This window comes from Trachypithecus francoisi, unplaced genomic scaffold, assembly GCF_009764315.1.
Source record: "Trachypithecus francoisi isolate TF-2019V2 unplaced genomic scaffold, Tfra_2.0 Lachesis_group12, whole genome shotgun sequence".
Classification (NCBI taxonomy): Eukaryota; Metazoa; Chordata; class Mammalia; order Primates; family Cercopithecidae; genus Trachypithecus; species Trachypithecus francoisi.
This window is the reverse complement of record NW_022681457.1, coordinates 9795396-9810511: the sequence shown is the minus strand read 5'-3', so window position 1 is coordinate 9810511 and position 15116 is coordinate 9795396. Positions and strand designations below refer to the sequence as shown.

Below are 15116 nucleotides of genomic sequence, written 5' to 3'. Positions count from 1 at the left end.
CAGCTCACTGCAAGCTCCGCCTCCCGGATTCACGCTATTCTCCTGCCTTAGCCTCCGGAGTAGCTGGGACTACAGGCGCCCGCCACCTCGCCCGGCTAGTTTTTTTGTATTTTTTAGTAGAGACGGGGTTTCACCGTGTTAGCCAGGATGGTCTCGATCTCCTGACCTCGTGATCCGCCCATCTCGGCCTCCCAAAGTGCTGGGATTACAGGCTTGAGCCACCGCGCCCGGCTAAATATATTTTTAAAAAACTCTAATACAGTAGTCCCCCTTTATCTGTCATTTTCTTTCTATGTTTTCAGTAACCTGGTGGCCAACCATGGTCCAAAAATATTAATTAGAAAAGTTCAGGGGCCGGGCGCGGTGGCTCAAGCCTGTAATCCCAGCACTTTGGGAGGCCGAGATGGGCGGATCACGAGGTCAGGAGATCGAGACCATCCTGGCTAACACGGTGAAACCCCGTCTCTACTAAAAAATACAAAAAAAAAACTAGCCGGGCGAGGTGGCGGGCGCCTGTAGTCCCAGCTACTCGGGAGGCTGAGGCAGGAGAATGGCATAAACCCGGGAGGCGGAGCTTGCAGTGAGCTGAGATCCGGCCACTGCACTCCAGCCCGGGCTAGAGCGAGACTCCGTCTCAAAAAAAAAAAAAAAAAAAAAAAGAAAAGTTCAGGAATCGTAAGTTTTTTAACAAATCAAAACTAAAATATTTCTAAAAAACCAAGAGTAGGCAGGAAAGGGGAAACAACAAAAAACAGAGGAGACAAACAAAAAGGCAAGCCTGAGCACAGTCAGGTGCTGCAGAGCCATGTTTCCATCCACTACACATTGCGCATGTGACGGTGTAGCCTATGTATGTAGTAGGTTATACCACGTAGGTTTGTGTAAGTACACTCTATGATATTCACACAATAGTGAATTTTTTTTTTTTTTTTTTTTTTTTGAGATGGAGTCTCACTCTGTCTCCTAGGCTGGAATGAAATGGCACAATTTTGGCTCACTGCAACCTCCGCCTCCCAGGTTCTCCTGCCTCAGCTTCCCAAGTAGCTGGGATTACAGGCGCGCACCACGATGCCCGGCTAATTTTTGTATTTTTAGTAGAGACAGGGTTTCACCATGTTGAGCAGGCTGGTCTCGAACTCCCGACCTCTAGTGATCCATCCATCTTGACCTCCCAAAGTTCTGGGATTACAGGAGTGAGCCATCATGCCCAGCCAAAATGTTTTAATGATGGATTCTCAGAACATACCCTTGTCATTAAGTGACACATGATTGTAATGCCATCAGTGATTACATTAAATATAAGTGATCTAAAAGAGATTACAAGATTGGATTTTTTTTTTGAGATGGAGTTTCGCTCTCGTTGCCCATGCTGGAGTGCAGTGGTGTGATCTTGGCTCACCACAACCTCTGCCTCCCGGGTTCAAGCAATTCTCTGCCTCAGCATCCCGAGTAGCTGGGATTACAGGCGCCTGCCACCACACGCGGCTAATTTTTGTATTTTTAGTAGAGACAGGGGTTTCACCATCTTGGCCAGACTAGTCTTGAACTCCTGACCTTGTGATCCACCCGCCTCAGCCTCCCAAAGTGCTGGGATTACAGGTGTGAGCCACCGCGCCCAGCCTGTTTATATTTTATCACATGAAAAAAGCAGAAGGATAAAAATGTATTATGCAAACACGAATCAACAGTAATTTCACTGGCTTTTTAATTGTTTTGGTTTATTTTTTTTGAGACAAGGTCTTACTGTTGCTCAGGCTGAAGTGCTGTGGTACGATCTTGGCTCACTGCAGCCTCGACCTCCTGTGCCCAAAGTGATCCTCCCACCTCAGCCTCTCAAGTAGCTGGGACTACAGGTGTGTGCCGCCATGCCGGAGTAGTTTTATTTTTTGTAGAGATGGGGGTCTCACTATGCTGTTCAGACTGACTGGAACTCCCGAGCTCGAGCCATCCTCCCCACCTACCTCCCAAAGTATTGGGATTACAGACGTGAGCCACTGCACCTGGCTATGCTGCTTCATTTTCCCATTTCATAAGTTCGATGTGTGCTATTGACATTATCATTGAATTTAAAACATTCACTCAGTCTCTTTTTTGTCTCCCTCTGTCACACAGGCTGGAGTGCAGTGGCACAGTCGTAGCTCACTGCAGCCTCAGCAGCCTGAACCTCTTGTGTTCAAGGAATCCTCCCGACTCGGCCTCCCGAGTACCACACCTGGCCTTTATGTCTGTGTTTTTTTTTTTTTTTTCTTATTAACTCATTGATTATTGAGAAGTCTGTTGCTTTGTTTCCAAAATGCAACGACATTAGTCATCTTTGAGTCAGGTGAGTCCCACAAGTTCCCAGCGTCTCCTCGTGGTCTGTGTTAGGGGTCCAGGCTGACTGGGGTTCATTGGTATCCACTGGGGGCAGCTCCCGTGCCTTCAGCAGTCCCGAGTCTCCTTCTGCTGAGTGTGGGGTCTGGGTCCCCTCCGGGTTAGTGGATGGCCAGGGTGGCGTAGACGCTGGGCTCAGCTGAAGGTTCCCGTTTCTGGGGTGGAGGAGGCTCAGTTGCCTCCCGTGTGAGGGTCAAGCTCTGCAGCTGGGCGTAGGTCACATCCTGGGGGTCTTCAGATGCAGCAGCCTGCAGTGGGGAAGAGTGAGAGGGAAGGGGCGTGGGGGGGGGTGGGGGAGGCCTGGGGGCCTGGAGAGGAAAGGACTCACCTCAGTGTCCATCTGCCTGTCCTCTTCCGCCTGTGTGTCCTTTGTGTCCAGGAACTCCGCGGACAGTGGGGAGGGAGGAGAGGCCATTTCTCTCCTAGGTCTGGAGTGTTTCACCAGGGCATGCGTCACTGCCTGGGGGTCTTCATCGTGTGGGCTCTGCTGGAGAGAGACACTGGTGGGGGGGTGTCCTTGAGTCCCCCTGACTCCCTGGAGTCAATTTTCCCCACTGTTCCCAGGGTGATCCGACTACATCCCTTTCCTGATGGAACCTCAGGGACGCCCTAAGGCCGTGGAGGGTCTGGCCTCTCCCTCCCTGTGGTTCTGGCCTCTGCTCCTCACTCTGACCTTGCCCATTTGGCTGCAGCCTCACGCCCGCCTTCCTGCAAGAGCTCGCTGCTGCCTCGGGGCCTTTGCACGGCTGTTTCCTCTGCCTGCAGGGGCTCGTCCATGAGAGGATCCTGTGGCCTCCTCCGTCCAGGCTTCTTAGATGACAGCTGAGCAGACAGCCCCCCTGGCCCCACTGCCCCACACTGTCTGCCCTTTCCCTGGTTTATGTTTCTTACAGCACGTTGCAGTGCTGCACACGGTGCATTTATTTGCATTTTGTCTCCCACCACGAGGTGAGCTCCGGAGGCGGGGGCGGCTTTGCTCCCTGCTGTGTCTGCAGCTCCCACCGAGAGCCCGATCCACAGTGAGCTCCCTGGGAACAATCGCTGGATGAATGAATGAAGGGGAGCCCAGGGGACCGGGGTGGTTCATTTATTCCTCATCCTCCTGAGGCCTGGGGAGCGCTCTAACAACCAGATGGCCACACAGAGGAGGAGAAGCAGGAAGGGGACCCGGGAGGAGGCCCGAGAGGTCCCAGGACAGCAGGAGAGAGTGAGGTCACAGCAGGCAGGAGGCAGCGCGCTGGACAAGGAGGGGTCCACCGTGATGATGCTGAGAACCGGGGGAAGAGGACAGAGAAGTCCTCCTGGATTAGATCTGGCACCAGGAGGCCTTTGGTGCCCGGGACAGGGGCGGGGTCTCACCCGACTGTCCAGCTCCGCCCCGTCCTCAGGCTGTGTGTCCTTCACGGCAGCATCTGCTGGGCCAGAGCAAGGGGTTCGTCTCCTGGGAAGGTTCCCTGAGACCTCTCAGTCCTGCTGGCCCCTGCCCAGCTCCCACTAGGGCCACTGAGATCCAGGGAGGTCCCACAGTGGGGGGTGAGACCATCTTCCACGGAGCCCCAGACCCTCCCTGTTGCTACTGAAATTTTGGGTCTCCCCAGCACCCCCATTTGTCCCTTCTCTTTCTCTTACAGAGGTTTTCTTCCTGGACGTCAGCATCCAGGCTGGACCTGGGGGAGGACACGGCAGTGTGAGGGGCAGTATGTGGGCTGCGGCAGGTGGGAGTCTGGGGTCTTCCGGCAGAATTACCTCCTCAGCAGGCCCCTGTCCTTGGGCTCTGGCTCCGCAGCCCCTGCAGGATGCTGGAAATCAGTCTTTCTCTGGTCTGGGTGAAGATGGACAGAGTCTCAGCCCTGGGAACATTAGAACCCCTATTCTACATATGCAACTTGAGGGGAAAAAGGAAAACTAAAAATATTCCTGCAGAGATGTTTCAAATATTTTATGAGATAGAAAAAAACTCCATGAATACTGAAGTTTGTAAATGCGTGCTGACATTACGTTTCCCTGGAACCGGTTTTCTAAACTGACACCCCCGTGTGTTTGGGTTCCCTCTGGCTGGTGCACCCTCCGTCGGCCCATGGGTCCCCCACTTCCCTACTCACCCGATATCTTGTGTTTGCTCTGACGTTGTCGTCGGAGGAGGAGGAAGAGGAGGAGGAAGAACAGCAGGACGAAGGCAGCGGAGACCCCAATCAAAGCCTCCAGGTATCTTCCCAGACCTTGAGCATGATAACGTCAGGAGTGGGAATGACGTCATTGATGTGAGCACCTACTGTGTGCAGGCGCATGCCGGGTCTTTCCTTCAAGACCTCCAACCCTTACAAGCAGTTGTGCAACATGGAATTGCCGCCCCCACAACCCATTTCACAGATGCACTAACTGAGGCTCAGAGAGGGGAATCGCCTGCCCCAGGACCCCCAGCCGGGAAGCGGCAGAGCTGGGAAGGGAACCCGGGAGTCTGACCCACAGCCCTTGTTCCCTGCACCAGAGCTGAGCCCCAGAGATGCACGGAAAGAGCCTGACCGTCCTGAACCACGGCCCTGCTCCCCTCCTCTGCCCCAGGTCACCGCCACTGTTGCAGGTGGGACAGCACAGGCCCCTGCGGAATCGGGTCCTGGGAGGCTTCCCTGGGAGGCCTCCTCTCCCAGGAGGCCACAGCTGGGAGTCAGAGCTGAAAGGAACGTTCCCACCTGCAGGCCTCTCTCCTTTACATTTGGAGAAACTGAGGCCCAGGCAGGGGTGGGGCCTGTCCACGTCACCATCTCCAGAGGGGCCTGAACCTAGGACAGAACCCACCTCTGCCTCCCCGGGACCCCGCCCACCTTCCTCTCAGAGCCCCCACTAACCACTCTGGGGGCCTGACCCTGAGGGGTTGAGGGGCTGGTCCTCAGGGCCTTCTGGGTCAGGACAGGGAGGTGAGGGCTGGGGCTGCCCTGCCCCCCATATCAGCCTGGCTCCTCCTTCCCCAGGCTGGGCCCCAACATCTCCCTCTGCATTGAACCCCCCACTCCTCACCAGCCCAGCCTCAGAGCCCCTGGGACACAAGCCTGTCCTTGAGGGGAGGGGAATGGGATCCTTTGGGAGACTCAGACTGCCCTGGGGGAGGCCGCGCTCCCCAAGAGGCCTCAGTGACTCACCAGGGGTGGAGGGTGGCCCTGTGGGTGGGGGGCTGGAGCCTCCAGAGAGTCCTGGAAGGAGCACAGGAGGCAGGTGAGGGGCTGGGGCCGTCCATGGAGTGCACCCTTCCACTCCCACTCTCCTGCATCCGCCCAGTGGATCCTCTGAAACCATTTCTCTGCCCACCTGGTACCTTCTGCATGCCAGGCAAGGAGAAAGGATGGCCATGACTAGGAGAACCCCTGTTGGCCTCCTCCCCTCTGAGCGCTGGGTCCCCTCTGGCTAAGCCTCCCTCACTCTATCCCAGCTGAGATCTCCTGGGGCCTGGCCCTGAGCTGAGCCTTTGAGCTCAGAGAGGACAGGGTCAGGGCCCTCACCTGAGACCACGAGCTCCAGGGGGTCACTGGGGAAAGACAGCAGGTAGGGGTCGGTGCTGCGTGAGCCATAGCACCTGTAGATCCCCGCGTGGGCTGAGGTCACAGGACTCATGGGGAATTCAGCCTGGTACTTAGGAGCTCGGTGCTCTGATCTCAGACGCAGCGGGGGATGGGCTGCCCCCTCCTTGGTCAGGAGGAAAGTGTGGAACTGCCCCCATGACTGACACAGCAGGGTCACGTTCTCTCCTGAGGCCACCATGGGGCCCGGCTGCACCAAGATGGAGACCACATCATAGAACTGTCCTGGAGAGAAGAAGGATGGGTGAGGGGCTCCCACCTTGATCTGAGCTGAGACCTCCCCAGGCCTCTCTCTGGGGCCCTCAGTCTCTCTGTCTCTGTTTTCTCTGAGTCTCCCCCTCACCCCCATCCCCTGTCTCTATCTGTCTCTCCCTCCCTTGGTGCCCCCACCCCTCATCCCGGCCATCACCACCTGGGATCCCCCGGCAGGGCCTGTGCAGAGCCTGGGTCCCTGACTGAACCCGCAGGGCTCCTCACTTGAGATCAGGATGTCCTGGGGATCGCTGGGGGCCGACCACTCGGAGGAGAGGTTGTGTGCACCGTAGCATCTGTACTGGCCCCCGTGTGAGCGCCTCACGGGACCCAGAGAGAAGTTGGCCTGGGAGAGCCCAGCCTGGGGCTGCTGGCCAGGGCGCTGGAGGAAGTCACGTTCCCCCTCCTTGTACAGAGCAAATCTGTCGTAGCCGACGTTAGAGCCACACTGCAGGGTCAGGGTCTCTCCAGGGGCCACGATGGGGCCCTGCAGGGTCAGGAGGGAGGGCTTCCTAGACATGCCTGGAGGGAAAAAGGAGCCAGGACTCAGAGAGCTGGTTCCTCCCCGCTCCTTCCTTCTCCTGTCCTGGCCCTGCAGGTCTCACTGTCTCTCACACTCTGAGTCTCTGACCCCAGGGCCTCCTTCTCACCCGGGGCTGTCTTGGAGTCATTTCAGAGGAGTGGGGTCTCCCTAGCCCTGGCCACTGTGCCTGATCTTTCCTCCTTTCCCTGGCAGCCGGGACCTCACAGCAAACACACCGGTGCCTTCCGGAGTCCTCCCCTTCCAGGTGAGGGTGGCCGAGGGCTCCTCCTCCCATGCCAGAGCCTCCCCACGGGGTCTCCCTCACGCCTGCAGCCCGTCTATCCACACATCACTCTGGGCCCTTTCCAGAGTCAGTCACCAGCCAGACTCCCCGCAGCCTGTCAGCTGCCCCGAAAGTGCATTAGAGAAGCCGTGGTCCCTCACCTGAGGCCAGAATCTCCAGGAGGTCACTGGGGTGGGACCACACCTGGAGGGTGTTCTTATAATAGTAATAGCATCTGAACATCCACCTGTGGCTGGGGATCACGGGGCCCACAGGGAACAGGGCCTGGTACCACCCACTGTGGAGCTGCTGTGAGTCCAGGATCCGGGGGAGCCTGTGTTCTCCTTCCTCAATCAGAACAAAATGCTGATATCCCCACTGTGAGCCACATCGGAGGGTCACGTTCCCTCCTGAGGCCACCACAGGGCTGGGCAGGGCTGAGAGGGTGGGTTTGCTGTAGGCTCCTAGGAGAGAAGGAGGCACCGTGTTAAATGGGCGCCCACCTCCCACATCATCCCCAGGGCTGGGCTGTGAGAGGGAGACGCCCCTGAGAGCCGACCCCCTTCCTGAGGGCAGAGCCTGGGGCTGGGACCCCGAGTGTCCTCTCACCTGTCACCACCAGCTCCAGGGTATCGCTGTACTCTGACCAGCCTTCAGGGCTGTGATAGTAACAGCGATATCTCCCTGCATGTTGCTCTGTCATGGATGGGATGGAGAATCTGGCCTTGTTCTTGGGCTCCAGTGGTTTCTGTGTGTCCCAAGGATCTGAGATTCCCTCTTTATCCAGACGGTACCACTGGGCCTCCAGGGTCCCCCGACACCAGATGGTCACAGGCCTCCCCCGGATGATCACAGAGCTAGGCTCAGCCCAGAGGGTGGGTTTGGGGAGGAGCTCTGGAAAGAAATCAGAGGCTGCATCCCAAGACGTCCCCATACTCAGATCCCAGATCCCAGCCCCAGGACCCCCCGTCATCGCCATCAGTCACCCAGCACTGCGGTCTCCTCCCCCAGCTGCCCATGTGTGGCCCCTGTCCCTAGTGAGGAGGAGGGAGCTGGGACAGCTGGTGACAGACTCACCTGCCTGCACGTGGGTCCTGGTGTCCAGACTCAGCCCTGGAAGGGAGTTCCCGGTGAGGGATTTGCCCCTGAAGCCTGAGCAGACCCTCCTCACCCTGGTGCCTCCTAAGCTTTTGAGGACTCCTGATGGACCAGGGCTTGTGTGTGGGGTGGGGTCCCTCCAAGACTCGGATCTCCCCCTCCCCATCTGGAAATCTCACCGAGGCAGAGCAGGGCTGTGAGGGCGGGGGTCATGGCGTCTCCTCCCAGTGACCCCGGGCTCTGCAGATGGATGAACCCTGGGTGCTGGCAGGACAGAGACACACACAGGGTGTGGCCGCTCGGAGGCTGGGTCCTTCTTGTCATGGGATTGTCTCATCCTCAGCCCACAGGAAAGGGAACTGCCCTCCCCCGGAGCCTGGCTCTCATTTCCCCAGGGCTGAGGTGGGGGCGGGCACCAGGCTCTCTGCAGACATTTCAGACAGAACTGGGGTCTCCTTGCCCCTGGGTTGCTATCTGCCTGATTTATCTTTATCTCACTGAGGGCTGGGACACAGCATCAAATAGACCCGGTGCCTTCCTGAGTCAGCCCGTTTCAGGCGAGGACGACCGTGGGCTCCTTTTCCCTCTCAGAGCCTCCGCATGGGGTCTCCCTCCCTCCTCCAGCCCGTCCATCGGCTCAGCGTTGCGGGGTCCTTACCATGGCAGTCGTCTCTCCAGCCCTGCAGATGCTTCAGGGAAGATGCAGGTCCGTGCTGCAGGCAGACTCAGGTCAGCAGAGACGCACCTGACACCTGGCTCTGCAGCCCAGGCTGAGCTGCGTGTGGCAGTGAGCACAGAGGAGAAATGCAGGGTCTACCGTGGTGGCTCACGCCTGGAATCCCAGCACTTCAGGAGGCTGAGACGGGAGGATGGCTTGAGGCCAGGAGCTTCAGAAAGTCCTGGGCAACATACTGCAACCCTGTCTCTACAGAAAAGAAAAAAGTGAGTTGGGCATGGAGGCTCATGCCTGTGGTCCCTGCTACTCAGGAGGCTGAGGTGGGAGGATCATTTGGGCCTGGGAGGCGGAGGCTGCAGGGAGCTGTGATCACCCCTCGGCATTCCAGCCTGGGTGACACAGCAAGATCCTGTCTGAAAAGGAGAAATAGAGGGGATAAAATTATATATATATATATATGTTTCATTGTAATCTGTAATCTGATTCTGGGGGGGGAGCTGATTATTATTATTTATAATAATTATAATTATTTACTATTATTTATAATAATAATTATTATTAATTCCTGATTATGTCACCTCTGAGCCTGTTGTCATGAACCCCACTCATCACAGTGGCGGTGGGGTCAGTGGTGCCCAGGACACGGGAGGCTCAGCCGTGGTGAATTTCCAGACCAGTTCAGACCGGAGGGTGGGACGGGAGAGGATCCTGGTGTCGGGTTCCACAGTCGAGGAGGATGACTGACGCCCCCACTCAAGAGCCGACATTGGCTCCAAATACCAAGAAATGCTCCTTGTGACACGTCTGAAATATGCGGATCACCACAGCCACAGGCCCAGAAAGAGAAAGAAAGTTCCCAACATTGAGACGCGTCCCCGCAATGAACAGAGTTCAGAGCTGAGTGGCCACAGGTGTCCGGGACCACCCAGGGTCACTAGGGAGGAGGAGGTTCCCACCTCCGTGTGGGACAGAAGAGGAACCCCGGGTCCTCCCAGGCAGGGAGGGGTCAGGGCTCTGGGTGGGGCTGGACGCTGTGGCTCCCCCTCCCCTGTGTGTGTGGACAGGCGCGGGGGGTCTTTGCTCACTCACTGGAGCCCACGCTCAGCTCTCAGCCACTCCCTGTGTGTGAGAAACAGATTCAATCCGCGGTGCTCAGACATGGGCGTCTGCCCCACAGGTGTGTGTGAGGCTGGCGTCGGTCCTATCCCTGCTGGGCACAATCTTGAGCTGACGCTGAGTTTGGGAGAGTGGGGCAGGAGCAGCGGCAACAATCCCCTTCATCAGGCTGATGCCTGGACAGCCGTGGGAGAAACCCTTTATGAAAGGCCAGGTGCGCGGGAGGAGAGCCGCCCCGCAGGAATGACAACCATATGAGGAAAGTTGTCGAAATGCATTAGACAGACATTGTGAAGCTGAAAAACTATATTAAATTGACACCATTAAAAAGGAATTTATGTCTGGGCGTGGTAGCTCATGCCTGTAATCCCAGCACTTTGGGAGGTGGATGCGGGCAGATCACTCGGGGCTAGGAGTTCGAGACCAGCCTGGTTAACATGGTTAAACCCCATCTCTTTTTTTTTTTTTTTTTTTTTTGAGACGGAGTCTCACTCTGCCGCCCAGGCTGGAGTGCAGTGGTGGGATCTCAGCTCACTGCAAGCTCCAGCTCTGCTTCCCGGGTTTACGCCATTCCCCTCCTCAGCCTCCCGAGTAGCTGGGACTACAGGCGCCCTCCACCTCGCCTGGCTATTTTTTTGTATTATTTAGTAGAGACGGGGTTTCACCGTGTTAGCCATGATGGTCTCGATCTCCTGACCTCGTGATACGCCCGTCTCAGCCTCCCAAAGTGCTGGGATTACAGGCTTGAGCCACCGTGCCTGGCCAGTGAAACCCCATCTCTAATAAAAATACAAAAAATTATCTAGGCATGGTGGTGAGTGCCTGTAATCCCAGCTATTCGGGAGGCTGAGGCAGGAGAATCTCTTGAACCTGGGAGGTGGAGGCTGCAGTGTGCTGAGATCACACCAAAGCACTTCAGCTGGGACAAGAGTGAAACTGTCGGCCAGGCACTGTGCTCACACCGTGCTCACACCTGTAATTCCAGCACTTTGGGAGGTTGAGGCGGGTGGATCACGAGGTCAGGAGATAGAGACCATCCTGGCTAACACAGTGAAACCCTGTCTCTACTAAAAATACAAAAATTAGCCGGGCGTCATGGCAGGTGCCTGTAGTACCAGCTACTCCGGAGGCTGAGGCAGGAGAATGGTGTGAACCTGGGAGGCGGAGCTTGCAGTGAGCCGAGATTGCAGCACTGCATTCCAGCCTGGGCGACAGAGCAAGACTCCGTCTCAAAAAAAAAAAAAAAAAAAAAAGCGAAACTGTGTCTCAAAAAAAAAAAAAACAAAGTAATTTACTAGCCGTATATACCTACTATGCAAACATAACAAAATCAAAAACATAATTTAATCCAGGACAAGACAGCTGAAATAGTAAATATATACATTAGGATAAAATGTTCATTAAATTTTCCATAGTGTTTCATGGAAAGAACAGAAATTAAATAGAAAATATTAATATATACAGGAAGTGGAATGAGAAGAAAGAATGCGTCTGTCACGGTTTCAGAAAGAAGGAAGAAGGATGTTCACAAAATGCATGAAGAGCTAATGGTTGAAATTTTTATAGAACTGAAGAGAAAACATCAGTTTATAAGTAAATTTAATCTCTCGATCATAGCAAAGTGAAAAACATGAGGCATCAATTTAAAATAATCCTAAAACTATCAGAGAAAATGTAAATGACCCTTGAATGAATGACAAGCTCATCGGGACTGGAGTTCGAAAAAGCAAACAGCAGCCCCAGAAGATACAGGAGAAACAACCACAAGGGTTCAGTTGTGCGGAGAGAGTTCTGTGCTGGGCCTAGTTATTACTATTATAAGTATTATTTATTATTATGATGATTATGATTGGTTTTTGAGATGGAATTTCGCTCTTGTTGTCCAGGCTGGAGTGCAATGGCGCGATCTTGGCTCACTGCAACCTGGCCTCGTTATTATTAAAGGACTAAGTTTCAGAGTCAGCTGTAAATAAACCCTAAAACACAAGGAGACTCGGGACATTTATGAGTCGTCAGGTCAGGTGGTGGTCTTAGGAATAAGGAGGGCGTTTTCAGTGTCCTTTTATCAAGTACCACGATAACAACAAAGACAGAGAGAGATTGAGACAGAGAGAGATGGAGAGACAGAGAAAGAGAGAGAGATATTGAGACAGACAGACAGAGGGAGAGGGAGACAGAGAGAGAGAGAGAGAGAGAGAGAGAAAGAGCCAGGCATCGCTGGAGCTGCAAGGCTGCAGATACGTTTGCATCTGGGCTCTTTCTGCAAGCAATACTAATGATGTAAATCAGGGAGTGGAATAACGAATCCCAAATGGAGAAGATGAGATGCTACTGTGAATAAAAGAAGTCAACAGTACATATGAAAAGCTAATAAGCATAGATCCATCTGTAATCTGTGTATATACAAGTATATACATTTCTTCTAAGAATCTGAAAGAGCAAGGAAATGGATTTGCGTCTCTGGAGCCTCCAGAAAGGAATGCAGCCACGTTATGGCCTCGATTTTGTCCTAAAAGACCTCTTCAGAATTCTGATATTCAGAACTGTGAGATAACGAGTTTGTGTTGCTGAAGCTGTTCAATATGTAGTAATTCGTTATGGCAGTAATAGCAAACCAATACTAACACAAACAGCCTTTGAAAAGAAAAACAGTTGATATTTTATACTTTCAAATCAACAGTCTGTGAAGAAGAGAAAGTTACACACTTTCACTCAACCAACCACATGTCCTTAAAATTTACAATTTACCAAGCATCAATTGACACACAATGGAGGATTTGAAGAAATATTGATCAGACTTTGGTAGATTAAGTGAACAAAATATTTGTGAGAGTTGAATGGCACGAATGTTCAATCTGATGCTCATATATGATGTTTCGATTGTTTCTGTATTATGTAAATTTGTATAGAAACATTTCTGGAATATACATATAGCAACAAAGTGGGAAGGCGTATTTCTTTATGTATTTCTTTTTGAAACAAGGTCTCTCTCTGTTGCTCCATCTGAAATACAATGGCACTATCCCAGCTCACTGCAGCCTTGACCTCCCCAGGCCTAGGTGATTCTCCCACAACCATCTCCCGAGTAGCTGGGACTACAGGATCATGCCACCTTGACCGGCTAAATTTTTTTAATATGTATTTTTTGTAGAGACGAGGTTTCGCTATGTTGCCCAGGCTGGTCTCAAACTCGTGGTCTCACGGGATCTGGCTACCCTGGCCTTCCAAAGTGTTGGGATTACTGGTGTGAGCCACTGTGCAAGGCCAGGAATACTTACTTATGAAAACATATTGATCAGAAATATCTATCTTTTTTTTTTTTTGGAAATGAAGTCTAGCTCTGTTGCCAGGCTGGAGCCCACTGGCGCGATCTCGGGTTACTGCAATCTCCGCCTTCTGGGTTCAAGCGATTCTCCTGCCTCAGCCTCCCAAGTAGCTAGGATTACAGGCACGCCCCACCACACCCAGCTATTTTTTTTGTATTTTTAGTAGAGACGGGGTTTCACCAAGTTGGCCGGATGGTCTCAATCTCCCGACTTTGTCATCCGCCCACCTTAGCTTCCCAAAGTGGTGGGATTACAGGCGTGAGCCACTGTGCCCGGCCATATCTATCATTTTTAGACAACAAAGTAAGCATCCAAATTGTTACTACAGGTAACGTTTCTTGATTAGAAGTTCAATTAGGCCGGGCGCGGTGGCTCAAGCCTGTAATCCCAGCACTTTGGGAGGCCGAGACGGGCGGATCACGAGGTCAGGAGATCGAGACCATCCTGGCTAACACAGTGAAACCCCGTCTCTACTAAAAATACAAAAACTAGCCGGCGAGGTGGCGGGCGCCTGTAGTCCCAGCTACTCGGGAGGCTGAGGCAGGAGAATGGCGGAAACCCGGGAGGCGGAGCTTGCAGTGAGCTGAGATCCGGCCACTGCACTCCAGTCCGGGCGACAGAGCGAGACTCCGCTTCAAAAAAAAAAAAAAAAAAAAAAAAAAAAAAAAAAAAAAAAGAAGTTCAATTAAATTAGCAGCCAACAACAATAAGAAGACATTTAGAGAAAAAACAATACTTTGGGAACAAATAACATTCTAAATATTCATGGGTTATAGGCCAGGTGTGGTGGCTCATGCCTGTAATCCCAGCACTTTGGGAGGCTGAGGCAGGTGGATCATTTGAGGTCAGGACTTTGAGACCAGCCTGGCCAGCATGGTGAAACCCTGTCTCTACTGAAAATGCAAAAATTAGCTGGGTGTGGTGGCATGCAGCTGTATTTTCAATGACTCGCGAGGCTGAGACAGGAGATTCACTTGAACCTGGGAAGTGGAAGTTGCAGTGAGCCGAGATTGTGCCACTGCACTCCAGTCTGGGTGAGAAAGACTCCACTGCAAAAACAAAAACAAATATTCATGGGTTATAGAATCACACAACATTAAATTGACAGAGCATTAACGAGAAAATGTCAGTGAAATTATAACATGAACATTTGTATGATGTAAAGTAAGACAGTGAGACAGCGAGAGAGCACAGCAATTACCAAATCAAGATGGAAAGAAGCTCTGCTACCGGTCCTACAGACATAAAAGGACTAGTGAAGCAAAACTAGAAATCTATGCTAAGATGTTTTACAACTAACATTTAATAGAAAATATCTTGAAGTAAACAAACTACCAAAATTTACTCAAGAACAAATATATAGTGTAACATTTCCTATTTTTACTGAAGAAATTCAACTGGCTGAGTGCGGTGGCTCACGCCTTTAATTCCAGCACTTTGGGAGGCTGAGGTGGGCAGATCACCTGAGGTCAGGAATTCAAGACCAATCTGGCTAACATGGTGAAATCCTGCCTCTACTAAAAATACAAAAATTAGCCAGGCGAGGTGGCACATGCCTGTAATCCCAGCTACTCAAGAGGGTAAGGCAAGAGAACCATTTGAACCCGAGATGCGGAGGTTGCAGTGAGCTGAGATCACACCACTGAATTCTAGCCTAGGTGACAGAGGGAGACTCCGTCAAAAAAAAAAAAAAAAAAAAAAAGAAAGAAAGAAATTCAACCTACACTCAGAAATCTTTCCATAGGGAAATCTGGCCTGAATGGGTACACTGTTGATTTCTACCAATATTTGAGAAAGTAATAACAACATGGAAAATCTAGAGGAAATGAACAAATTCCTAGACACACATAACCTACCATGATTGAACTGGGAAGAAATCTGAAGAGACCAATAAGAA

The 15116-nt window shown here is 52.6% G+C and overlaps 1 protein-coding gene across 13 annotated transcripts in view; it reads right to left on the bottom strand.

Moving 5' to 3' along the window:
• LILRB3 (leukocyte immunoglobulin like receptor B3) overlaps window positions 1–9627 on the bottom strand; it is a 250857-nt gene extending 241230 nt beyond the window's left edge. The window contains exons 1-13 of one of the 13 annotated variants that reach the window (XM_033229099.1): window positions 8281–8469; window positions 8081–8116; window positions 7613–7897; window positions 7165–7467; window positions 6423–6719; window positions 5868–6170; window positions 5511–5561; window positions 4476–4592; window positions 4120–4195; window positions 4003–4040; window positions 3733–3788; window positions 2702–2860; window positions 2231–2621 (exon numbers count right to left, since the gene is read on the bottom strand). In XM_033229099.1, the coding sequence (XP_033084990.1) occupies window positions 2475–2621; window positions 2702–2860; window positions 3733–3788; window positions 4003–4040; window positions 4120–4195; window positions 4476–4592; window positions 5511–5561; window positions 5868–6170; window positions 6423–6719; window positions 7165–7467; window positions 7613–7897; window positions 8081–8116; window positions 8281–8425 (2013 nt within the window). In that variant the 5' untranslated portion in view covers window positions 8426–8469 and the 3' untranslated portion in view covers window positions 2231–2474. Of the gene's footprint in view, window positions 1–2230; window positions 2622–2701; window positions 2861–2891; window positions 3641–3726; window positions 3789–4002; window positions 4041–4119; window positions 4224–4475; window positions 4593–4919; window positions 5562–5867; window positions 6171–6357; window positions 6720–7164; window positions 7468–7612; window positions 7898–8080; window positions 8117–8280; window positions 8526–8759; window positions 9027–9355 lie in introns of those variants that run through there. The other 12 variants (XM_033229104.1, XM_033229102.1, XM_033229105.1 and 9 more) reach the window with 12 other exon arrangements.
• Window positions 9628–15116: the final 5489 nt, after the last annotated feature.